Source organism: Suricata suricatta, chromosome X, assembly GCF_006229205.1.
Source record: "Suricata suricatta isolate VVHF042 chromosome X, meerkat_22Aug2017_6uvM2_HiC, whole genome shotgun sequence".
Classification (NCBI taxonomy): Eukaryota; Metazoa; Chordata; class Mammalia; order Carnivora; family Herpestidae; genus Suricata; species Suricata suricatta.
Window position 1 is genome coordinate 10,843,625 of NC_043717.1, and position 26,203 is coordinate 10,869,827.

Consider the following 26,203-nt stretch of genomic DNA (forward strand, 5'->3'; position numbering starts at 1 on the left):
AGAGTGCCTGCGGGGTCAGGCAGTAGGGGAGCACCCAGGGTTGCTCTGTTCTAGAACTGTGTGTGTGTACTTCAACGAACAGCTTTTATTATCAGCAGTGATGAGCAGTAGGCCCCAACTTCTGGATGAGCTACTCTCTTCCAACTTTTCTCTTACCAACCAGGACCTCAGTAACTGGAAGTCTCTTAACTGTGATGTTAGAATGTGTTTAGCATGTATGTACGTATATGAATATATACACATATGCCATGTATGTATATATAAACGGCAAGGAAATCAAAATTACAGCAGAAGTTTATTCAGGGAAGCCACAAAAGGAAGGGCAAAGGAGGGAGGAACTAAATCAGGAACACGTCATGAAATACACTCATCATAGTCTTATTCACCCAGATTTACATGTGTCTGCAAGATATGCAGAATATTGACCCTTAGATAAAGACCATGAATCTTCAAACACGATTATTCTCACTCCACTGCACAGATATTTAAAGTTCCTTAACAACTAAAGCTAAAAACAAAAAGGCTTCTGGTTGCCCCTTGGGTAATGAGAGCATGAAGCAGGAGTTTCCACTCCTCCAGCGTCCTGGTTTATCGGGGATCAATGCTAACTGACTTTGTTGATTTGAAGATACTCAGAGTCTAGCCCTTGGGTGTCTACACTAGGTACCCAGGGTGCAGCAGGCCATTGCCTGCTTATTCCCAAGTATCTTCCCACAGTAGCTGGGACTACCGGTAGAGCAGGAATCTTTCCAGCAGCTCTGGCAGATGGAGTTCACGGATGGCTTGATGACATGCTCGACCCAGACACTTCCGGACACACAGGCGGCAGAGCTGGGAAAGAGCGGGCGGCCCTGGGGAAGAAATTAAAACGTGTGAAGTTCATGGTGCTGGGGCAAGGGGAGAAGGAGAGACTAGAGGACTGGAAGGGGCTGAAATGTTCTATAAGCTGGATCTGTGCATGGATTATAGAGTGATGTAGCAGTCACTAAATACACACAGGGACCCCAGTGTGCCCCTCTGGGTGGAGAGTAACCTCTAAAGGTTACTGCATTAGTGATATCGAAGAATGAGGCTAACCAGAGGCAAGTCAGGAATGACGTGTGAGGTCTAAAGGGAATGCACTCATTCAGACAGTCCACGTGCCAATGAATGGGATACTACTGGCCAAGGAGACCCAAGCAAGAGACAGCTGCCAAGAGGGTACAAAGGCCTGTATGGTCATAGAGGCCTCCTGGACCTCCTGGCGCTGGTCCAGAAGGTGGTGCTGGCTGGGTCCCAAGTCATACCGAGAAGGGCCCTCCATTCACACAAGGCTCCCAGCTCCATGGAGGACCTAGAGAAAGGACCCAACTCACTTAACCCTCATTATATCCCAAACCTCAATCTCAAAGGGGCTCCTGGAGTCCTCACACCCATGGCTTTGAGTGGCTGAAGGAAACTAACGAGAGCCCCACATATGGTTGAATAGGATGAATGAGGTTTGGGCTGGGACACCAGTTATACCGAGGCGTTTGTAATGTCCCATTATTCCCTAACCCGACTGTCTCAGCAAAGATCTCTTCAAGTAGACCTGTGTGATTACTGGACTATATAAAGCTGTCCCTCTCAAGAAAATCCTATTGTAACAGGATCTTGCAGCCCATGAGAAATGGTGCACTGTATATATGAATAGCCAAAGAACACCTGAATGATATTTCCAAGGAGCATCCATGTGATAGAAAGAGCAAATAATTGCCTTTAGTTAACATCTTGGGCAGCACGAATGGAAAGCATCTCCACCTGTAACCCAACTAAAGCTCCTCTGGAACCACCGTAACACAGACAAACTGCCCAGGGATGTAGCTGGTGTTCATCCTTCCAGACCAAGCAGAACTTGCTTAGAACAAACCTAAATCCTGGACCCAGAAACATCTTTGATGGAAGGAAAGAGGAAATGTGGCAATTGCTACAAACCACATCCTCAGCTAACGGTTCGAAAGTACCTGCTATTTCCAAACTGGGAGCTGGTAAGGAAGATCATAATTCTTCAAGTGGAGATTCAAATAAAAGAGCAATCATTAATGACATAGACTACTGGAAATATTCTAGACCAGTGGTAACTCAAAGTGTGGCCTCAGATCAGCAGCACTGCCCGGGAACCCGGTGGTGTACAGAGTCTAGGCCCCATCCCAGATCGCCTGAATCCGAGTCTGCATTCTAATTAGATCACCAGGTGATTCATACTCACGGTAGAACTTAAGAAGCACTGATGGAGGGCCGCCTGGGGGGCTCAGTCAGTTAAGCATCCAACTTTAGCTGAGGTCATGATTCCAAAGTCCATGGGTTTGAGCCCCCCATCAGGCTCTGTGCTGACAGCTCACAGCCTGGAGCCTGCTTCGGATTCTGTATCTCCATCTCGCTGCCCCTCTCCTGCCTGCAACCTGTCTCTGTCTCTGTCTCTCTCTCAGAAATAAGGATTTTAAAAATGTTTAAAAAAAGAAGCACTGACCTAGAAAGTATTCCTGAAATTACACAACCAAGCATTCCGCTTGGAATGGGAAGACATGAGGATGGTGTCAGAAAATAGAGCTGGTGAGGAACAGAAAACGCTTCTCCCCTACAAACAGTTTCAGACGGTTTAAGATCGGGCCTTCATAACACTGAGTGCAGTTCCGGAGTGAGACTGCTTGGCTGGGATCCTCGTTCTTCTTAGTCATCACGTGACCCTACGCAAGCCAGTATCTTTTTGTTTCTCTTTTCCCATCCGCGGCTGGGACAGCACCAGTTACTGCAAAGTTCCCACTGCTTTGAAGTTTTCAGAATTCAGGGAGATCGATCTACTTTTCAAATTTAGCTCAATGGCTGGTACATATAAACCGGAATATGACTATTACCTTTTAAGTTTATTTATTTTGAGAGAGAGTGAGAGAGAGAGAAAGAGAGAGGGAGGGAGGGAGGGACAGAGAGGGAGAAAACGAGCAGGGGAGGAGCAGAGAGAGAGAGAGAGAGCGAGCGAGAGAGAGAGAGCGAGAGAGAGAGGAGAGAATCCCAAGCAGGCTCTGTGCTGTCAGCATAGAATCCAATGCAAGGCTTCATCTCACAAACTGTGAGATCATGACCTGAGGTGAAACCAACATCCAGATGTTTAACCGACTGAGCCCCCCACGCGCCCGTTATTACTATTATCTTTAATAGTCTCCCAAGCATACAAATGATCAGTGTAGGCTTGGATAATGTTCTCTTTCTATATAGACTTAGTCTGATTCACTGAATCTGGAATGCAGAGCATTTTCAAAACCTGTCTGCTCTCCTTGGGCATCTGGAGCTCCGTCAGCCCACGGTGGAAGGGGAGTGAGGCAGCGGGGAGCACAGATCCACCTGCTCCCTGGTCTCCAGAGCTGGCAATCAACTCGGCCATTTAGTCCGGTGTCGGAAATACACACTTCATGTCCACTACAGTGTCTAACTCAAGTATCGCTAGCGTCCCCTGAATTGTCTCCAAATACTACAAACAAGGGTCTTGGTCCACTCGGTTGGGCACTTATTCCAGGACAGACGTGGCAGGTCACCTTCCCACGGTGGAAACAAAGTTCCCTGAGTATTTTCTCATTATGGAGAATACACAGCAACCTCCCACCTGTGTAAATGCCCTTCTGTTACAAGCGGACGTGCACGCTTGTCAAATCCCATCTTGGTGATGCAAGCGACACCTGCTGCCTCCCCCATGAAGGCACTCCCGATGAAGGGGACACCCGGCCCTGCGTTACCTTCCCGGAGCAGGAGGGCCTGCTCCACACCACTTTGTGGAGCCGCCAGCTCCAATGCACTTTTGCCCTCAGCATTTCTGCACCTCAGTGGAGCACCATAGTCCACTAGCAGGTGGATGATGTCCACACTGGACTGCCTCGCGGCGGCATGGAGCGGAGTGTCCAGACTTTGGCCATGGTCCACACTGGCTCCTTGAGAAAGCAGAGGCCACAGGTCAACGCTGAACGTTAATGTGGAAATATGATGGGCCTAACATGGAGCAGCTGTGGACAAAGGTATCTTAAACGTCATAACATGTTGGACAAATCTTTGAAAACGTCTGACCCAAGGCTGGAGCCTCAACAATGGCTGCTGAAACTGGACTTGGATGAGAAAAGGGAAGAGAGACAGTTTTTTATTCACGTAAAATACTCTCCTGGCCCTTCCATATGAACTGTGTGACAAACCAAATTAAATATTGGCAGCGCCTTTTACACAGAATTATTTTGGTTTTTGGCAAAGGATAAAGCGAAGATGATTTGGCATTGAGAGAATTCTGAGTTCAAAGAAAACGATTTCTGAAGTACTTGCAGGGAGAAGTAAACAAAGAATCTCGGAGATAAAAATTCTTACATAAAAGTTCTTAGAATAGCCTCTAATGTCAGGGGCTAAGTTTGGGGAATCTTTAATCAAATAATAATTTCAAGACATTTTACTTTTCCCTGGACTCCCGGTGTCTGTATATGCCTTTTAGAATTAAGAAAGTTACTAAGTAACTTAGTGGGATTGATCGAAGGGAGTCTATGGCAAATATCTGTTATTTTGGCACCTTCCCGATAACCACACTTAGATCTCCCTCTGGGGAACCAAGCCCTGCGATTCCCGATTCACGTGTTTCCAGTGAAATCCAATAACGGCAGGGTAGACTGAAATCTAGGCCTGAGCCAATCAGTGCATTGTATTCCTTTGGCCACCATGATTGGTTGGTTCCAAAATGGGCACGTGACTCAAACAGAGCCAATGAAATAAAATTGTTTCTTCCCACTAGGACTTACGGGAAAGAGACTCTTGCTCTCTCTTGAGACCACCAAAGAGAACCAGACCAGGTAAATGGAGCCAATACCAAAGGAAGTAGACACTCATTTCTCAGGAAAAGTTCTGTTCTAAACAGTCAAACATCAAATACTGTCAGACTTTTATCCAGCCTCACCAGAATGTTGTCTTTAAAGCCATGGAAAACCAACAAGGTTAATAAGTTCTTCTCATAAAAACATTTCTGGAAGTTACCTAATTCTAGAAGTTTCTTCACACAGTCTACCCTCTGGTAGGTGCAGGCCACATACAGGGGAGTTCCAAGCTGGGGCACTTCTTGGTCAATGTTAACGTTATTTGCCAGCAGAATTTCCATGCACTCTCTATGACCTGGTGGAACAAAAGATAACCTGACTCAAGGAAGGGAAATATTGACTATTTACAGAACTATAGAAGTGCTTACCTTAAATGGGCTTTAGAAATAACCTAGTGGGGGGCACAAAAACAGACCCTCAGATCAATGGAACAGAATAGAGAACCCAGAAATGGACCCACAAACATACAGCCAACTAATCTTTGACAAAGCAGGAAAGAATATCCAATGGAATAAAGACAGTCTCTTCAGCAAGGGATGCTGGGAAAACTGGAGAGCGACATGTAGGAAAATGAACCTGGACCGCTTTCTTACACCATACACAAAAATAAACTCAAAATGGATGAAAGACCTAAATGTTAAGACAGAAAGCCATCAAAATCCTAGAGGAGAAAGCAGGCAAGAACCTCTTTGACCTCAGCTGCAGCAACTTCTTACTCAACACGTCTCCGGAGGCAAGGGAAATCAAAGCAAACATGAACTATTGGGACCTCATCAAAATAAAAAGCTTCTGCACAGCAAAGGAAACAATCAGCAAAACTAAAAAGCAACCGACGGAATGGGAGAAGATATGTGCAAACAACGTTATCAGATAAAGGGTTAGTATCCAAAATCTATAAAGAACTTATCAAACTCAACACCCAAAAAACAAATGATCCAGTGAAGAAATGGGCAAAAGACATGAATAGACATTTCTCCAAAAAGACATCCAGATGGCCAAATGACACATGAAAAAATGCTCAACGTCACTCATCATCTGGGAAATACAAATCAAAACCATACTGAGATACCACCTCACACCCATCAGAACGGCTAACATTCACCACTCAGGCAACAACAGACGTTGGCGAGGATGTGGAGAAGGAGCATCTCTTTGGCACTGCTGGTAGGAATGCAAACTGGTGCAACCACTCTGGAAAACAGTACAGAAGTTCCTCAAAAAATTAAAAATAGAACTACCCTATGACCCAGCAATTGCACTACTAGGTATTCATCCAAAGGATGCAGGTGTGCTGTTCCGAAGGGGCACATGCATCTCAATGTTTATATCAGTGCTATTGACAATAGCCAGAGTATGGAAAGAGCCCAAATGTCCATCGGTGGATGAATGGATAAAGATGTGGTGTGTGTGTATATATATATATACACACACACACACAATGGAGTATTACTCAGCAATCAAAAAGAATGAAATCTTGCCATTTGCAACTACGTGGATGGAACTAGAGGGTATCATGCTAAGCAAAATTAGTCAGAGAAAGACAAACATCATATGACTCTGCTCATATGAGGACTTTAAGATACAAAACAGGGGTGCCGGGGTGGCTCAGTCAGTTGAGTATCCGGCTTCGGCTCAGGTCACGATCTCACGGTTCGTGGGTTCAAGCCCTGTGTTGGGTTCTGTGCTGACAGCTGGCTCAGAGCCTGGAGCCTGCTTCGGATTCTGTATCTCCCTCTCTCTCTGACCCTCCCCTCCTCGTGCTGTCTCTCTCTGTCTCTCAAAGAAAAAAAAAGATACAAAACAGATGAACACGGAAGCAAAAATGATATAAAAACAGGGAGGGAAACAAAACATAAGAGACTCTTAAATATAGAGAACAGAGGGGTTGTGGGACGGGGGATGGGCTAAATGGGTAAGGGGCTTAAGGAATCTACTCCTGAAATCATTGTTGCACTATGTGCTAACTAACTTGGATATAAATATAAAAAATAAATATATTGTGGAAAGTAAAAAAAATTTTTTTAAATAAAAGAAAGAACCTAATGGGGCACCTGGGTGGCTCAGTCAGTTAAGGGTCTGACTTTGATTTTGGCTCAAGTCATGAACTCATGGTTCATGACAGTGAGCCCCAATTTGGGCTCTGCACTGACAGCGTGGAATCTGGTTGGCATCCTCTCTCTCCGTCTCTCTCTGCCCCTCCCCCGAGCTTGCTCCCTGGCTCTCTCTCTCTCAAAAATAAATAAACGTAAAAAGAGAAAGAAAGAACCTAGATATTTTTTAAACAGAAAAAGAATATTTTTGGAAATCTTAGAAAATTCCAGAATAATGACCATTAAAAAAAGAAAGAAGGCCCATACTTCCCCACTTCAATTCCTCTTGGCGGCCCTTGCAGGACTCCAAGTAAACTAAGGGCTCCAAGGAGCACAGCTGACATCATTCTTTCCAATGAAGCCATCAGTTTACAAATAGAGGCTGCAAGACTCAGAGGGGCAGACGACTCACAAAAGCCAATGCTCAAATCCAACGCCCAGCCCTGACCCCTCTCCGTTACAAATCTCTCATTCTCTTCTTCACCCACATATGGCCGCACCTCCTTATTTTGGTTAACCTGGAAGACACCACACCTATGAGAATATAAAGCTTCAAAGATAGAGCATATTTAGCTGCACTTTCAAATTCAGGGGTAACAAGAACTACGGCAACAAGCTTTCTCCTCACAGAGCTGCTCAAAGAACAGACTCGAATGGTCTGCCACATATGCATGATGTGCTCAGGAGCAAATACTTCCTAGGTATCGATGGGAGCTTGTGAAGAGTTTGTTCTCTGATGATTTGAGTATTTTCTTAACAAATCTTACCATAGCTTAACCAACTCTTTCCTTTATAAGATAACATAAAAGCAAGCTTTACTTCCAATCCAACCTGCTCGACTTACTGCAAATGCTGAATTAAGTATAAATATGCATTAAAGTGTGCAAATAAGGATCCTGTGCATCCTATTTGTTCACATAAGTAAATATTATACCAGGATTATAGCATCAATATGTCAAAGTATGGCCTCAGACTACCCTAGCCTGTTCGCAGAGGTTTAAAGCTGTTAGAATCCAGAAATAATATCTAATCAGTACCTAAAACTGACTGGTAAATACAGGGTATCTAATAAACATTTTAAAATAATTCCTCTCCTGGAGTGCCTTGGTTTCGGCTCAGGTCATGATCTCACAGTGCATGGGTTCAAGCCCTGCATTGGGCTCTATGCTGACAGCATGGAGCCTGCCTGGGACTCTCTCTCTCCCTCTTTCTCTGCCTCTCCACCACTCACTTGCTCTCTCAAAATAAATAAACCTAAAAAATAATCCTGTACTTTTAATTTTTTTCTTTGCAAAAGAAACTGAACCTAGTCTGAATTAAATTTAAGTACTCACAGGAAGTTTAAAAAAGTGAATTTATAAATGATTAACACTAATATAACCGTGTCTAAAATAATGAATTGGCTATTTTTTCTTCCATTCTTGGGATGTTGTTCCCAACATGCTTTTAGACACAGAAAAAAAATATGTAGAGACACATGAATTCATGGGTTTATAAGCATGTATGTGTTTCGTAGGCACAGAGATCCCAAACACTCCAACATAAAACCATCCAAGTACCGCAGAATTACTTAAATAAATCAAACCATTCCCAATATTTATCCACTTTTCAATGTTTGGATACAAGTGCAAATAACAGCTTTTTACTTCAAATCAATAGTAAAAAAATTTTTTACCTTTTAGATCATTTCCAAAGTAGATCATTTCCCTTCAACTTAAAAGACCTACATGAAGTTAGGGTAAGAACCAACCTCAATTATTAATCAATAGATGTTTACTAAATATGCAGAAGACATCAAAACCATAGGTACATTGAGATTTGGGTCTTTTGTTTCATTTAAAGTAATCCATAAACAAAGGGGGATAAAGACAAAAACAGACTCAGATACAGAGAGCACCCTGATTGCGCGGGGAGGTGGGGGAGGGGATGGGTGAGAGGTGAAGGGGATTCAGAGTACACTTATTGTGATCAACACGGAGTAATGTATAGAATTGTTAACTCATTTATTGTACACTTGAAACTAATATAACACTGTACACCAATTATACTTCAATTGTTTAAAAATGGGGATAAAGAGCACAGGAACAAAGTAATCCGCTGCAAAAAAAAAATACCACGTGACATATTTAATAACCTGGGGCAAATCTTTCACTAGTGCCTTTTGAAATAAAAACGTTCATCCCCAAGTAGACCAGCAAAGATCACTGTTCTACCGCATCCGAACTTCCCCATTGTACTGTGACCTCAATGTAAGGGAGTAGCTCCGCCTGTGGGTGACAGGAATGCTGTTCTTTCAGCGTGACCTTTGATAAATGGCCTTGACCTTTCTAGGGTATCTTCTGGTTCTGTCTAGCCAATGCATCGAGTTTTTAAAGACCTTAATTTTGCTCTTTTCCCTCAATTCAAAAGTAACTGGGAACACAAGAAGCTAGAATCAACTGGATGGTTTCTAATGCCGTGCTTTTTAAAGTTGCAATCTCTTTTCCATGACTAGTGGCCTTGAAGTCAGCAGCTCATCTAGAGCGTACTGTTCCATTAGATGCCATCAGCCTTGGCTTTAGACACTTTTGTAATTCATTTTATCCTAGTGGTGGATGTTTTATGGGCTTTGGGAGATAAGCTGTTCTTTTCTAGTAAAGACAAGACAGAAGCAAAGTACGACTCAAGGAAGTCACCCCTGCGATCCTGACTGCACCAAGAGCCACCAAAACACCAGCAAAGAGCTTCTAGAAAGGCCTGCCAAGAGACTGCCCCCCAGGAAATGCGACATCTCAGACAGAAAGCCATTCCGGGCTAGAAGAAGGGCTGTTTCGCGCCCCATCAGTATTTCGTGAAGATTTAGGCACAAAGAAGTTGCTGCTCTGGGATTCTAAATTTTTGTTTATTTATTTTTTTAATTTATTTTTGAGAGACAGAGAGAGAGTGCGAGCAGGGGAGGGTCAGAGAGAGAGGGAGACACTGAATCCGAAGCTGGCTCCAGGTTCTGAGCTAGCTGTCAGCACAGAGCCCGATGTGGGGCTCGAACCCATGATCCGTGAGATAATGACCTGGGCCGAAGCCGGACGCTTAACCGACTGAGCCACCCAGGCGCCCCTGCTCTGGGATTCTAAGCAACACCCACCGCCTACCGGGGAAGGTCTGGGCGCTCCCTGCGCCGTGAATGCCGCACCACTGACTGGCGCAGACCCGAGCGAGCCCACCGACGCTGTGTGCGCCATGGGACGGCCCACGTACCTCTCTTCACCGCCTCGTGGATGGGTGAAGCCAAGTGCGCCTCCAGCTGGGCCTTGGCACCAAACTCCAGCAGGACGTTGACGCACGCAGCACTGCCGCTCCGGCACGCATTGAAGAGGGGCGTGGCTCCGTGAACCGTCACTCCGTTGACCTAATGATGAGCAAAGAGACCCAGGGGATTTGCGACTTTTCTATCGCCATTTCCAAGTATTTATTCCTAAACACTTGCCTGGGGAAATTTCCCATGCTGGTGAATGAGCGAGGGGCCTCTTCATCATGACAGTATCATGTTTTTTAGATACCAGTAACCGATCAACTCTCACCTACAAATAATATCCCAAGTGGGGCAAAATGGGACTGAGCTTTTCAGATGGATGCATGGGTACTCCGGAGCTACTTAGGAGCCTCCTAACCATTGAGGAGTGGTCCCGTTTGGTGGTGAAGGGCATGCCGGCTGGAATCATTAGCTTGGGTTCAAATCCCAGCACTCTGTCTTGTGTTTGTTCAGAAACCTTGGTCGGGTTACTAACTTTCTGTGCCTCAGTTTCCTTATCTGTAAAATGAGGATCATTAAAGAATCTGCCTCATGAGGTTATGGGTGGATCAAGTGAGTCCCCACATGTGAAAGACTTAGAACATTGCCCAGTGAGCCCTTAATAAATATTCGCAACAGTTATTTTCATTTACCATTACTATGGCGCTGACTCCCCACCCAATCATGAACAAACATGGTAGGAACCAAAAGTGCTGGAGAAGCCAGGTCCCCAAATCTGTGCTTGCAAAAAATCTCCCTGGCAATTTGCTCACAGTTCTGTCTGTCTTGCCACAAATTTTCTTACTGGTCTACTCTAGTCCATACAGACGGCATGTGCCAGTGGTGACTCCTAATGAGATCACGGTCAAGTCAAAGGCACAAAGAAAAGAGCTATCTACATGGTGTCTCCAACCACCATGGGTGCCTTCTAGGGATGTGGGAGGCGCCTGAGAAGCAACACGGCCAGAGGGCATCTTTGAGTATTAGCACTAGATTGGCAAGAACATCAGGGAACCAAGGCATTCTGGTGGGGAGGCTCCATCAGGATTGAAATGTAGGACAAATGAGGGCTTGACATCAAGCCATTTTGCCTCAACAACTGAGGAGGTATGGGTGTGATGAGCAGGATCCCCAGTTTTCAGTTCTCGGAAACAAACAAACAAAAAAGGTATTTCTCCACAGTCCCAGGATAGCCCCCATTATGTTGGAAAATTAAGGAGGAAATGCAAAGGTGGCAGTGACAGCCAATCACAGGGGACGTAGTGTGTAAATTCATACATTTCGAACCTATTTATATTTTTACTGAAAAAAAAAATTGATGGAACTGGTTTGTTTTTACTGGGAATCATCCTCATCCTCAGTCCCGAAGTCTTCTCATTTGATTTCCTCAGTTTCTCTCTCAGATCGGGTCAGCAAACATTTATTGAGCACCCATTAAGTCAGCGAGCATTTATTGAGCACCTATTAGGTGCCAGTGTTTCAGAAACAAGGAGAGTAAGGCCATTCATTGCCTCTCCTGAATAGGTTGAATTCTATCAGGGAAGACAAACACATTAAGATCATTCTGATACGATAATAAACGCTTTGGAGCACTACAGGAACAAGACGAGCGAGAGTACAGACTTGCGGAATATTTGGGAAGCAAAATGAGCAGGATGTGGTGACGAATTAGTCGGGGAGATGGGAGGAGGATGAGCCCAGGTCTGGAACATGGGAACGCAGGAACGTGTTTCACCTGGTCTCTGAGACCGGGCTGCAAAAGGGAGCCGGTCCCACGGGGAAGGACATCCGAAGCACAAGTTTCAGATGCGCGAAGTTTAAGGCGCCCACGGACTGGCAAGTGTGAGGAATTTTCTACTGACTGACCAACTCTCTTTTGTTCCTTCTGATTTAAATGTTAAACGACACAATCTTTATCGACTGTTTCTTCAAAAGATTGCCAAACACAAGAGATGGCATCTTACTTTTTCTTTTTGTCCTTCACAGAAACTCCCAGAGCCGTACCACAAGCGGATGTGCTCTGCTATTTCCCCGCCAACAGAAGGAACCGGCCCGCACCCAAGCTCACCCCCATCGCTACACGCGCGTTGACTACGTAGGAACTTCAGGAAACACCGCCTAATAAAAACACACGACCACTGTGGCATCGGGAAAATCACTTTGCCCAAGAAAGACTTTTATATTCAGTTCGACACGCAGAAACCCGACTTCCATGTAAAATGCAAAGAAAAGCTTCAATAAGCACATAAAAACATTGCAGCTCACAAAACCACACGGGGAGGAGTTAAAAAACAGAAATTCGCAACACAAGGGTATCTGGCAACTCAATAAACGTTGAGATTTTCAAGTTTTAATTTCACAGTTCTGTTGTGATATCTGGATTACACACTCCAGCTCAGCCACCCATGCTTGAAATAAGGATACTGGCGGATGTATGGTAGTGTTGAGTCGCTATATTGTACACCTGAAACTAATATAACACTGTGTGTGACCTATACCCGAGTTAAAAATAATAATTTAAAAATAAAAGAGAAAAAAATATATAAGAGTAGAATTTTAAAATAAGATAAAGTTAATTCTGTCGGGTTTTTTGAATGTATTACTTGTTAAAAGTTTACTTAATCTGCTGATTTTGCTCAATAAAAATAGTCGTTGGTTTAAGTTGTTGAATTAAGAGTGGTTTTGTTGTTGTTCTTTTAAATTGGGCTCTTTCTCGTGTTTCACAATCGATTTCCCGAGATAGGTTTCAAAGAACTTTAGTTCGAGTTGATCTTTCGAAACTTCAGCAGCACAACTTTCGAAGATTTCTGTGAATTACCTCATTAGAATGTTCACCCAACGTCTCGGAAGCTAAAGAGGGCAGTGACCCGCAGGGTCCCAGGAATGTGCACACAGACAGGGCCAGACATGTCTACACCCCTGGTGGCTGCAGTCTGAAGGGTAGCATTTGTTTTAGCAGGTGCACCTGGGCAGATGGGGGGGGGTACTCACATGCGCGCCGTTTTCCAATAACGCTTTAGCGCAGGCTACGTGACCTCCGAGGCAAGCCTCGTGGAGCGAAGAGACCCGGTTAATTGTCACGAGGTTGACGTTGACGCCCTAGAATTTGGAGAGAAGGGGCAAGGCTGCATTAGCAGTAGCATCGCCGGCAACTCCCGGAATTAGAGCAGACAGCGCTCTGGGATTCATGTGCGCGGTAGCAGCACTGCCCTTGGCCGCAACTCCAGTGCGCGGAGAGGTCTCTGCAGTCCTAGGGCCCAGGGCCACCGGCTTCTCCCAACCCCATCTGCTTACCCAGGCCCAGCACCCCGCCTCCTCTTACTGCCTGCTCCTCTTACTTACTGCTTCCTTGTCTCGGAATCCATGTGACAGGTGACAAGATCAGCCCCACCTCTGCCAACTCTGACTTCATGCCCTGATTTTCACACCCTGGCCCTTACCATCCCTCCCCCACTCCATGATTACCGCTTTCTGTCTGTGAAAGGAAGAGGTCCTGTCAGTTTTCCTGAACCAAGATCTGCTTCTGATTTCCTGCCTCCTGACCGACCCACTGAAAACTTCCAAATCCCAGTGCATGACCCTGAATCCCAAACCCCAACCTAAGTTCCCACCGTCTCCTGCCCCACGTCCCTGGTGCTAACAGCATCACGGCTGTGGCCAGCAGCTGGGACTCGCCACTACTGTCCTGTCCCTTCATCGTAGGGTGTCTCTATGCCTCGCTGGTCCTGTCCATCTTCATGTCCTGAATATGATGTCATTACTCTACAGCTGTGCTATATATTTCAATGTGGGCATTTAATACCATTAGGAAAACTTTTTCCTGTAATATCCTTTTAAGAAAAAACCAGGCTACGAATACTGAAAATGAACCATGGACTGAAGGGGGAGGGGGCGGGAGGGAGGGGGGTGGTGGTCATGGTGGGGGGCACTTGTGGGGAGAAGCACTGGGTGTTATATGGAAACCAATTTGACAATAAACTATTAAAAAACATGTTAATCACTAAGCAGAAACTAAAAAAACAAAAACAAAAACAAAAAAAACGAAAGAAAGAAAAAACCAGGCTAGTCCACAAGGTGGCAGCAGGGTACTAGAAAACAAACGCGTCTAGTGCAGACTACGAATCCCAGGATTTGTCTGTACCCATGTCATGCTGGACAGGCCAGAAAGGCCATCTACAGTGAATCGCCTTCGTTGTGCACAAGAAAATGGAGAGGTAGAAAATTCAAATTATTAATAAGACTTAAGGCGACGCAGCTGTCCATGACAGCCAGCACGATCGCCAGGAGCTCCTGATCCCTGGTTCCGTGCTTTACTCCACAACCTGTATGTGAAATAAGGTAAAAAATACAAGAAAATAGAATAATCCTTTTTTTCCTAGTGTGTAAAGGTAAAGAAGTGGGCATGCACTGGGAAACAGCTGACCTTCTCTCTGAAGAGCGCTCCTCACACATTTACAGAAACCAACATGCTTGTGAAATATACTTAAAAATAAAAGAGCACTGAGGCACCTGGGCGGCTCAGTTGGTTAAATGGCCGACTCGATTTCGGCTCAGGGCATGATCTCACAGTTTGTGAGTTCGAGCCCCGTGTTAGGCTCTGTGCGGACAGCATGGAGCTTGCTTGGGATTCTCTCTCTCCTCTCTCTGCACCTACACCACTTGCACACACACTCTCTCTCTCTGAAAAATAAATAAATAAACATACAAAATAATAAAGAAGTACTAAATATAGTATGGGATCCTAGATTGGAGTCTGGAAGAGAAAAAGGACTCTGGGAAATCTGGTATGATCCCAATAGTCTGCAGTTTAGTCAATGGTCTCGAACCAACGTTACTTTCTTATTTTAGACTCAAGTACCATGGTTACATAATGTTAGCAGCAGGGGAAGTTGGGTGAAGTATAGGTATACAGGAGTTGTCTGTACTCCCTTTAATTTTTGAACGATGTGAATCTATCACATGTAAAAAGTAAACAGATTAAATTTTAAAGTGCTTAAAAATAAATAAGCAAAGGATAAAAATCAAGTACAAAATCCCTTTGATCATTACTGGCAGTACTGCTTTCCTTTTGCCTCTACTTTCTTAAGAGGTAACACAAGTTATAAAAGAAAAAGCAAAAAAAAGCACACTTGCACGCGTGCGCACACACACACACACACACACACACACACAGAGCAGTGCGCCCAGCTATTTAAATTGAAAATGGTAAGGAAGCCCAGTTCGGTGGTAGCTAGAATGCAGAAAAAGATATAATAAATCACCTCCTCTATACACATGTAGATTCTAAAACAAACAAAGTAAATGGAGCGTGTAGACTTTTGTTCATTCGTTTTACAAATATTTACAAAGCCGTTGCTCATTGTTCAAAGTGCTAGGGATACAGTCATAAACAAAATAAAGTCGTCTTAATAAGTAAGACTTTAATAAATCTTCCCAAAGGAGTAACGTCTACCCACGGCAACTCACTGTGAAGTTTGCTTTTGAAATACTGTATCACCAAGGGTTTGCAGACTCTAAGATGGTCCCAGCGATCCCTGACTGCTTGTGTCTCGTGCGTGTCCCCGTCCCTGCCTGGCTCACTCTGTAATCCCCTCCCCTTGTCTGTGGGCTGGATCTACTGACTCACATCTAATGAACAGAATATGGCCAAAGCGATGGGATGTCACTTTGGAGATTAGGTTATACTCAGACTTGCTTCTTAGGCACTCTCTCTTGCTCTCTCTCTGGGGTAAGCCAGATGCCATTTCATGACATGGCCCTGTGGAGAGGCCTTTGTGAGGTGACGGCAGCCCTGGCTGATACTCAGCTGCCCATGAGAGACTTGGAGCCAGAACCACCCCGCCAGGCTGCTCCTCGGCCCCCAGAAACCGTGAGAATCTGCACTTGTTTTCAGCCACTGTGTTCTGAGGTCATCTGTTACGCAGTAGTAGCTGACTAATGCAACCTCAGGGCCACTGCTACTAAGGCACACGGGGAGAGTGCAGGGCGAGTTAGTGCAACAAAAAATTGAAGGCATCTACGGTCACCCTCACAGGGAAACTGCCTGTGGGGTCAAGGCAGGCCTGGAGGGGGAAGGAGGGCGCTGGGCAAAATAAGATGAGACGGATTCTCCAGAAAGGAGGGGCAGGAGGAGCAAACGGTTGCGCTGCAGAGAATACACCTAGGCGGGCTGTGCGGGCAGCCAGATGGGGCACGCAAGGCGCTGCTCCAGTCCAAGCTCGTAAGGCAGGGCGCTGATGGCTGCCCAGGCACGAAGGTTCAAGTGTTTGGTTCACTTACTTGTGCAATTAAAGTTTTAAGGGCCAGTAAGCGCCCCTGGGCCGCAGCTTCATGAAGCGGCGATCGATCAGCCCAGCAATCTGCAACACAAATCAAGCTCAGAGTCAAGGTCTGGAGTGTCCTTCCGTCAACTCAGTCGCGCTGCCCCGCCCCACCGTGAGAGGAGGTTTGGGGAAGGGGAGGGAAGCTTGGACCGCGCGCCAGCAGCACTTTCTGGGCAACGAGCCAGAGTGTAGAGTCCGCCCGGTCAGTGGTGTGTGCGGAGAGGGAGCGCGTAACGTCTCTCACCCTTTTGGGCGTGGTTTTAATTGCAGATGACACAGTCTTCCAGGTTTTTCGGGGGGCAGCTGAGCGTGATGGCTAAGCGCGGAACCAGTGGGGCCACGTGGCCTGGGTTCAAGTCCTACCTCAACCACGTTCTGCCAAGAAGGGCAAGTTACTGAAATTATTTCAACCTCAATTTCGTGATCTGTAAAATGGGAGTACAGTACTTTAGTACGTAGCAAGGGCTTTGGTCTCGAAGTAGGCCAAGAAAGCACATCCCTAATGTTAGGTACTGAAGCAATTTGTGAGTCTGAAGTACAGATGCTGGGGCATTGCCCTAAGGAGCAGCTTCGGAACTGTCTCACAAATATTTATTTTCTCATAATTGCTCATCAGTAAACAAGACTAACCAGCTCCAATGGGACCTGTCCCAGTTTGTAAACTTTCAAATATACTCGTGCTCTTCATACACTGAAGAGCATGCTATACAATTCGGATTCCACACAAAGGGCCCATCTTATCAACCTTTTCTAGGTGATCCCGATGGTGCCAAGAACCCACGTCTTCCTATCCCCCCAGCCTGGATAGAAACAACCCCATCGAACGCGATGGTCCGTGAACGCGACCCAGCTCAAGGCCGCAAGGATGGAGTGAATTTATCTTCTTTAACCTCTGGGTTACGAAAAGGGGGAAGGCTAGAATGAACTCCATGACGTTGGAGTGAAATTGGAGGAGTTGTTATGAAAATGTGATTTTCAATATGTGTGTATTTCTATTTATACTACTGAAAAAGGTCTTGGAGAAGTGGCTGATTCCAGGGCTGGGCCAGGAAAAATATAAGGTAAAGGGAGCCTTGAACACCTTGCCCGAAAGACAGCGAATGATGAGACATGTCAAAAAGACGCAGAAGCTGGCTCGCAGAATCTTCCACTGGTCAAACATGGGAGGCCTTCAGCATCAAAATACAAAATGGTAGCAGGAGATTATGCCCTAGCGAAAACGTCGGAATCTGGAAGTACTGACTGATATAAATTAATACACAAATAGCAAGGAGGGGACTCCCTCACAGAACAACACCAACTTGGAAATGTAGAAGAAAGAATCTGACTCAAGTGATTGCTTCAAAAAATGATGCCTAGTTATAAAGGAAACACAGGCGATTTTACAATAGGACCAAACTGTAGATACCACCTTACCCAGGAGGTCGAAGTTAACATCAGAAGCGACGGAACAAAGTAGCACACTGTGCCACGTGACAGAATGCAGCGGGCTGTGTCATGTGCTATCAGAAGGAATGCGATGTAAGAAATACATTGTAACGTCTGTGATACTCCTGTGCGGGCTGCATAATCCAAATCTAATCCTGAGGACACTGTGAACCAACTGAAACTGAGGGACATTCTCTAAAGTAAGTGGCCTGCACCCTGTTCAGGGAGGGACAGAGGGACCGTTCCAGATTAAAGAAGGGTGATGAAACAGGACATCGAAAGACAATATCCACTCTTCTGCTCTCAAGGACGTTATTAGAAAAGCTAGACAAATATGAATAGGGTCTCTGAGCAATGAGAAGTGGGAATTCTTGGCATCACTCTTGGTACTTTTCTGTCACTCTGAAATGAGTTCCAAGATTTGAAAGTATATATACATACGTATACACACATATGTAAACTGGAACTAATTTATATATACACACACATATAATCACGAGTGTTTTCATATTCCTGATACGAAGGGACAATGCTTTGATAAGAAAAACGGATGAAAATTGTAACATGAAAAAATATTGTTTGTACCTCCACTTGTTCCTGAGTCCATGAAAAGCTGATGAATGGAGTATTTGAAAATCTCTTTGGACATTTATAATTTGCCTAAGCTGGGAATGACATAATGAATGCATATAATCCTCAATTAGTCAGCCTTGGTTTTCTTCTAATACACCTTCACCTCATTCACTATGAACTGTGTATCAGACATGTCACGCTCTGGCCTAATCGCTCTTGAAAATGGATCTGGGCTCTGGGGCTGGGAGGTCAGTCTTCACCCACGGATGGCACTACACCCTGACCCATATAAGAAGCAAACCTACAGCCACGGCCCCGTTATGCCTCTGCTCCAACAGGAGCCAGTGAACCCGAGTCATCCAAAAGTACAATAAGTATTTGATTCAAAAATCAGAACAGGACTTATGGTAACTAGTATCGTGAAATTAGAATACTAGCATGAAGTGGCATTATTATTTTTTAAAACTTACTTCCAAGTGCGCTTTTCCTTCTGAGTAGCAGGGACCTTAACTGCGTCTTTCTCCTATTTCTAGTAACTTCTGTTACTCACCAGTCCCATAAGACCCACTCCACACATACAACCTGGATAGGTCTCAAAACCCAATGTTGAGTGAAGGAAGCCAGACACAAAAGGGCACGTGCTGTGTGATCCCTTTCCAGAACATACAAAAGGGGGTCAAAGTCACCGGAGGTCAAAAGGACCCCAAGCAGGGGTGGGGGCTGATGGGAGGAGGAACCGCTTGGGGGGCCATGGTGATAATATGCGGTGTGTTGCTCTGAGGATCTGGTACCTGATCGTGCTCGCTTTGTGAAAATTCATCCAGATGTTTGCTTAGAATTTGTGCCCTCGTCTGTATTTACAAAGCTCTTCAGGGGCGCCTGGGTGGCTCAGTCAGTTGTGCCTGGCTTCGGCTCAGGTCATGATCTCACGGTTCGTGGGTTCGAGCCCCACATCGGGCTCTATGCTGACACCTAGCTTAGAGCCTGGAGCCTGTTTCAGATTCTGTATCTCCCTCTCTCTGACTCTCCCCTGCTCGCTGTGTCTCTCTCTGTCTCTCAAAAATAAATAAAACACATAAAAAAAGAATTAAAAAAAAAAGAAAAAAGAAAAAAGCTCTTCAATAAAGAGATGTGAAAATGACCAGTCTGCCGGTCAGTCCACTTTGGAAAGATCATCTCCACTTCTCTATGTCCTCTCAGCACAGGGGATGGCCCCCTCCGCCGCCCGAGCAGCTGGGACGGAAAAGCAGCGTGTCCTCATACATGTCCTGACCTGCTTGTTCTGGGTGCTGGCCCCCCTGCTGGTTTGGGAGTGGGGAGAAGGGGGAGGGAGGGCGTCTCCCCAGAGAGGTGGAAGATGCGGTGGGTCTCACTCACGTGCTGCCTCTACTGCCCCCTCCTTCCCGTCTATTGGCATCCGGCCACCTCTCCTTGTGTCCCCAGTCAACACAGCGCCCCCAGACACCCCCAGCTCCCACCCCGTGCCGTGGCAAGCCTACGGGGCCATCTTCCATTCCACCAAGAAAGCAGGAATGGAGCGCCGTGCCGGGCTCCCTCTGGCCGCGCCACTGCTTTCCACCGCTCTTTTCCTGCTTGGCAGGCCCGGGGGGCACGTCAGTGAGTTGCCCCAGCTGACTTCCAACTTGAGAGGGGGGTACCCAGCTCCTCTCCTTTCAGGGGCCCCTGATCTAAACCCGTATTTCTCCGGGAGCCCCCGCCCTTGGCCTTCAAGAGAGGAGGGAAGGGAAGAAGCTAGCTTCATGAGCCAGAACACCGCAAAACGCACAACACATTTGCCCCACGTAACGAGACCCCACTTCCAGTAAGTGTTGGAAATAGTACTGAATTCCGAGCTTCTGTGACTTAGAACACGCCCTGCTCCGGTGTTAGGAACTGCTGGTTTGAGATCCCGCCTAACTTCCAGGGAGATTTCTTGGCCCCGGATGCTTGGCTCTGTCCGCCATCTCTGTATGCATAACGTGAATTGAATCCATTTCTATTACCTGCGATGTAGAAATCATCTTTGTTTCCCAACTGGAAACAAACCCACTCTCCAGGAAGGCACCTTACCAGCCGCGTTGTTTTGAAGCACCTGCTCCTAAGGGCCTGGCGTTTTCCCTCAAAACCCTTCCCACCACCTCCGGCCATGGTGGGCTCGCCTGCTGTCCTCTCATTCCCAGCACGCAGTCTCTCGCTCTTATGGGTCTTGTTTCGCAAATTGGAGCTAATGGTGAGAACGTAAGGACAGAAGTTCCTTGGCAGCTAGGGAGTTTTCCCATCTCTTTCAGGAAATATCAACTAAGCTCTCCGAATGAATGCGCGTCTAAGTAGGACTCAGCCACTCTCTCCTAAGGCAGTCTATTTTTAGTTCTTGGGCAGACTGCCTGTGTCACGGGGCTGCAGGCACGTTATGAAGATAGTTTACGGGACAAATATGTTTACTTGTCCCTGATGAAGTGTACGGAAAATGTTCAAGTGCGTTTTCATCCCCCTCCCCGGCTGCTGACTTCTTCTCAGAATATGACTTATAACTCTAATTCTCAGATTCTCTGAATAACCATTTCATGACAACTTCTAAAACCACACATTTCAGTATCAAAATCGGTTCCGAGGGGATACGGTTGTTTGCCAAGTATTCAAGATAGAAACCTATTATTATTATAATTAAAAAAATTTTTTTTTTGCAATTTCCTCCTCCCTGATTCAGACAAGTATTTGAGCTTACTGGTGTGTTATTTTTAAAGAACCCCCTGAGTGGGTCTAGTCTCAGCCCACATGGGACAATGTCTATTGTCTTTATTCAAGTTCCAAAATCATACAAAGGAATAGCTTCTCCTGTAGCAGTTATCAAAGAAAAAAAATTCAAAAGGAATCTCAATTTTGAACCAAAATATACACAGGAGCCTAGCAGAATTCATGATGTCTTAAGTAAAACAAAGGTAATGGGAAAAAAAAAAAAACACAACCCTGTACTATAATAAATTTCTTGAGATACCTAAAATATCATAATGAGATTGAGTTAAAATGCACACTCTCTAGAACACTCGCTTCCAGTCAGGAGATGCACCATGGTCAACGAGCCCCTGTTTGCAGGCTGTTAGAAGGTTCCTCTGAGCCCATAAGGGGCAGGCGAGCCGAGCTACAGGTGACGGTGGTGTGGGCACTTGCCCGACTGAGGGCTGGTGGCCCGAATCTGGGAAAGCCGGCAGGTACCTGTGATACATCGCCATGTGGGGGATGGTGGGGCCAAGGCTTGAGAAGACAAGCAGCCACACTGAACAAGAGTAGAAGCTAGGGAGCCGGCTGGGCAAGACTGGGCCAAAAGCAGGAAAAACCAGCTCGTGGGACAGACTGGGACAAGGAGTTGGGGAGATGAGTCACGCAGAGGCAGGGCCATCACATCCAGGGGAGTCTTTTGAAATTAGAACAAGGGCAACTCTTTTTAAGGGTTAACAATTAGCCTGGAACTAATCTTTTAGATTTGGCCTCACATAAACATTAAAAAAAAAAAAAGAATACAAGAGTTCCGTGATCTAGTATCTCCAATTGTAAAGTCACCCAAATTTTGAAAACCAAGCTTTCCCCCAAGTTTGATGCAGACTCCTTTGGCAGCAAAACATGGTGAGGACTCAAGTTGAGAAATGTATTCTTTTCAATTTACAGCTTTGCTTAGTGCTAAATATCCAATATCCGGTAGAAATAGAAATACCAAAATGTCTGATTGGGGAGGCGGCTCGAGGCGTGGCTGGCAGTGCTGTATAAACACTCTCTACACGCCCCCAAACTCCTGAATCCTGAACCACGTCTGGCCCCAAGCTTGTGGAAACAGATTATCAACCTGTATCTATACTCTATTTTTACCGAGTTTGATGACTGAGTCCTGTACTAAACCCAGTTCAAATCTGGCCAAATGAGCAATGGCAGAAAAGTCACAGACCACACCTGCCACGAGGGAGTGCCTGCAGAGAGGTCTGTGGGCCGCAGGTGGGCCCCAGTGATCCACCTGGTGCCAAGGGCTAATGACAACGTTCTCAACTCAAATCCATGTATATGTTATTGACAGATCACACAAAGAAGCCTGAAAAATAAAAAAAATTAAAAAAAAAAAAAACAGCCGACCTGGTTTAACTCCAGTAAGTTATCTACAAATGTAATAGTTTAAAAGCCGAAAGACATATTGAATGATGTATTCCAGAATGTGAAAGTCCACAATTAAAAAAAAAAACTTCCAGAAGATTTTAGAGCCCCCAAAATGATATTTAACCAGGGATATGATGCTAGGTTTAGTTTCCAAAAGAAAGCGTGCTGTGACAGGCTAAGTAAGTCCTGCCCTGGCCAAGTTTTTTAAAGTGCCCTCCCCTTGTTTTTGACAGCTCTAACGATAGTTTGCAGGAACATAATATGCTATTGGAATCAAGAAATTTAACCTTGGGCTGAGACTTTTCTGAGTCAAGTAGCTAACTTACTGATTAGGATGTCACATATTTTCCCAACAGACATTTGTCTGACCAGTGAACAGCAAAGAGAATTTCTGGGGTGAGCTGAAGACTTGGGCAAGATTTTGTTCTTTATTTTTAATACATCTAGCTTTAAGGATATAGCATCTGACTACTAACAGTGTCAAAAGAAAAAAACCCCCACTGTTTTCTGGCATGTCACGGCCTGCATTATTACAGAAAGTCGTATTTACCACATCTGGGTATCCTGTCTGTGATACATATGTGGGGGCGGGCAGGTGGGTGTATCTGTATACATACACAGCCATCCACACACAGGTATATATGTATCCATAGGAAGGAAACTAAACTGAGAAATTAACGTGTACTATTCTCCCCCTCGGTCCCCGCCTTGTTAATGACAGTCAAAAAATAGGTCTCCGACTTTATAACAGCACATTACTTGCAAACTAAAGGAGTATTATCCTAGGAGCCGGAACGAATAAAGGCATTTGAGCTGAGGGATGGATGAGCTCTATTTAAGAGATTTGCATCACAGCTTCAGACCCAAATCCACACCATGCTTACAAGAGTTTTGACTGTTGTAAACCCTTTTTACGAGTGTACTTAATTAAGGACGACAAAGACGGAAACAACGCACGCGAGCAACAGGAGAAACCATTCTCAACACGCTCTTGCCAGTACGGACTCTGTTGGCCTTTCACCTCATTTAAATCACGAGGACGATGTAGCTCTCAGAACACCAAAACTGTGTTACGGCAACTCTCAGAAAGCCCCGGCTCATATTTACATATTAAATTAGAAAATAAGATTTCAGATCACACTTAACTTGAAGCTAAAGAGAAGCTTTTTTTTTTTTTAACCCGTCTAAGCAACCAACGTACCTCCCTGAAATGTGTGACAAATGTAATCCCCAAAAGAAACCTCTTTCCACATTCCGGGCCTTCTGACACTTCCTGAAACTTCACAACTCTCCTCATTTCCCCCAGTTAATTGAAGCATTCTGATGTTTTAGCTCTGGAGGTCTTATTTCTTTGGATAAGACTGGCGTTACCGAGTGTCTTCAGAGTTGTCTCGTGTATTGGAATCACACAGCCTAAGTCTATTTTGAAAGAGAATCCTGGGTGCACATCGCAATGGACGCCAGATAAAGAATGAGGTCATCCTGGAAGCCCCTATGAAGGCTAAAAATAACAGAGGGAAAAATCTGAACTCTGTTTACGAATGAATACTCCTCTCTCAAATGACAAGCCCAGCAGCGACAAGTGTAACGGATTCATTTACTTTTGTGGCCACTCACTATAATTACGGCGAATCATTTCTGGAGAGAAACGGAGACTAAATCCTACAAAGGACAGTTTCAAACGTTTCACCCTAATGTTGGCATTTCATATGAGAAAAACCTTTGTTTGCAGTGGGTCTGCCTGGTGCCGCATCGGGAAGGATTTTTCCTGCCAGTGACAAGTAGCTAATCGATTCTCACTGCATGCCACATTGGCTGCTTTAAATCAGATGTCTTGGTCATTCTATTTCCAGAGGGGACCCGTCTTGTTAGAATAGAATGCATTGTTAAAGTTTGTTGAAAAATATTAAAGAAAATCCCCTATTGGTAATTTTTCAGGTTACTAGAAACGAGGTTTCTCCAAATACTCTTAAAAAGCCACTACTCTAGTTACTTCTTAAATAATAACCACTAACAGTACGACAAACGCGCAGAACTAAAGCTGAAAATCCCTCACAAGCCGGTGCAGTCAACACCATTTGCCGCTTCAACTAATCGTTTTCTGTAACTACCCACACAAAGCCATGCTATAAATAATATCCACCCTCCAGAAATATTATTTGTGTCAATTATCTAGGAGGGTTGTTCTTTTTTTAAGTATTGGGAACGAATCCCTGTGATATTACCTGAAATTCCACCATAGATCTCTTCTGCTATCCTAGCCGCTTCTTTTCTATTTCCTTTGACGATATAGAAATGAGTTAGGAGAGCCAAAAACACTTTAATTAAAAGTTTGAAGAAAAAAAAAGTAGCAAACATTGTAACAAAAATGTTTTTAAAGCCACAGGAAACAGGACCGTCTTCCATTTTGGCTTGCACTCTCTACAGGTTCGGTGCTGCAAAATTTCAGAGTTATAATTGGCATCATATGACGTCTATTTTCAACTTTCTAGCCCTTGCTGCTCCTGTTACTGAGAACTCGTGTGTACATTCTAAGCTGTGATTTGGCGGCTGTGTGCGCTGTTTCACGGCCATGTGAAATGGACTAAAAAAACTTCCTTTTGGACCTACATACCTCAGGGCTATTTAACAAACGGGATTCCCGTCCAGATCTTTTTGATCGCTAAATCCCAATTTGTGCTACATTATGTTGGAAGGGAGTATCGGAAAGATAAAACAAACTTGTCAGATCCCAGGGCGGCAAAGAGAGTTATTTGAAGTGTAAAGTACTGGCCTCAGAGCATTTCATTTTCTCTTCATTATGAGGTTTATGGGAGATAATGCCCCAATCTAAAATATGACCAGCTTAAAAAAAAATACCATTTACTCTAAGGCAGTACTTAATAAAAGGCTCGCCTGGGATGCCTGTCCAACGGGATCTGTCAGATTGAAAGCATGAGACCACTTGCTATAATGTCTCATCTGTGACATGGTCCGCTAGCGAAGGTCATCATTCACTTCCCATTTCAAGTGTCAGTAATGGTGATACATCTTACTGGATTACGTGGGCTCTCCTTGATCATGGAAGAATTACAGGGAAATGGATGAAGATGTCCTAGGTTATGGGTGAATTACCCAAAGATTCTACGAATCCATACCCTCCCTCAATGCACAATATTCTCTTGTAACCCCTAACCCTTTCACATGCATCAACGGGCCAATACAAAGGAAACAGACTGATTTTTATTCCCCCCCCCCCCCCCAAAAAATGAGATGAGGAAAATCTAGGTCTCTTCTTTCATTCTTGGCTATCTTAGATTTTCAAAATCTCTAGAAATTATTGAAAAAGGCCGGCCAAAAAAATCTTAAGAGCAGACTAAATAAGTCTTATTTAATAAGTGCTTCATGCAAAAAATACGGGGAGTTTCTCATAATGCTCGGGCAAATCAGAATGACTACCTATACAAGGAACATTGCCCTACACTCCGCTAAAAGGCTGACGAGGTGTGAGCAGACAGCCTTGACACAACATAAACTGTGTCCATCTCA

The 26,203-nt window shown here is 44.9% G+C and overlaps 1 protein-coding gene across 4 annotated transcripts; it reads right to left on the bottom strand.

Annotated features, from left to right (window-relative positions):
* Positions 1 to 276: 276 nt before the first annotated feature.
* On the bottom strand, positions 277 to 25,094 carry ASB11 (ankyrin repeat and SOCS box containing 11). 4 transcript variants are annotated; one of them, XM_029930154.1, is made up of 7 exons: positions 24,901 to 25,094; positions 16,491 to 16,570; positions 13,203 to 13,310; positions 10,178 to 10,328; positions 5,014 to 5,148; positions 3,747 to 3,938; positions 277 to 851 (listed from the first exon to the last, which is right to left on the bottom strand). In XM_029930154.1, exons 1-7 carry the CDS (start codon positions 25,079 to 25,081, stop codon positions 727 to 729), a joined length of 972 nt encoding a protein of 323 aa, XP_029786014.1. In that variant the 5' UTR covers positions 25,082 to 25,094; the 3' UTR covers positions 277 to 726. The 4 variants fall into 4 exon arrangements, with proteins under 4 accessions (XP_029786014.1, XP_029786015.1, XP_029786016.1 ...); XM_029930155.1 differs by lacking the exon at positions 24,901 to 25,094 and adding an exon at positions 23,877 to 24,069; XM_029930156.1 differs by lacking the exons at positions 16,491 to 16,570; positions 24,901 to 25,094 and adding an exon at positions 23,877 to 24,069.
* Between the last annotated feature and the right edge of the window lie 1,109 nt (positions 25,095 to 26,203).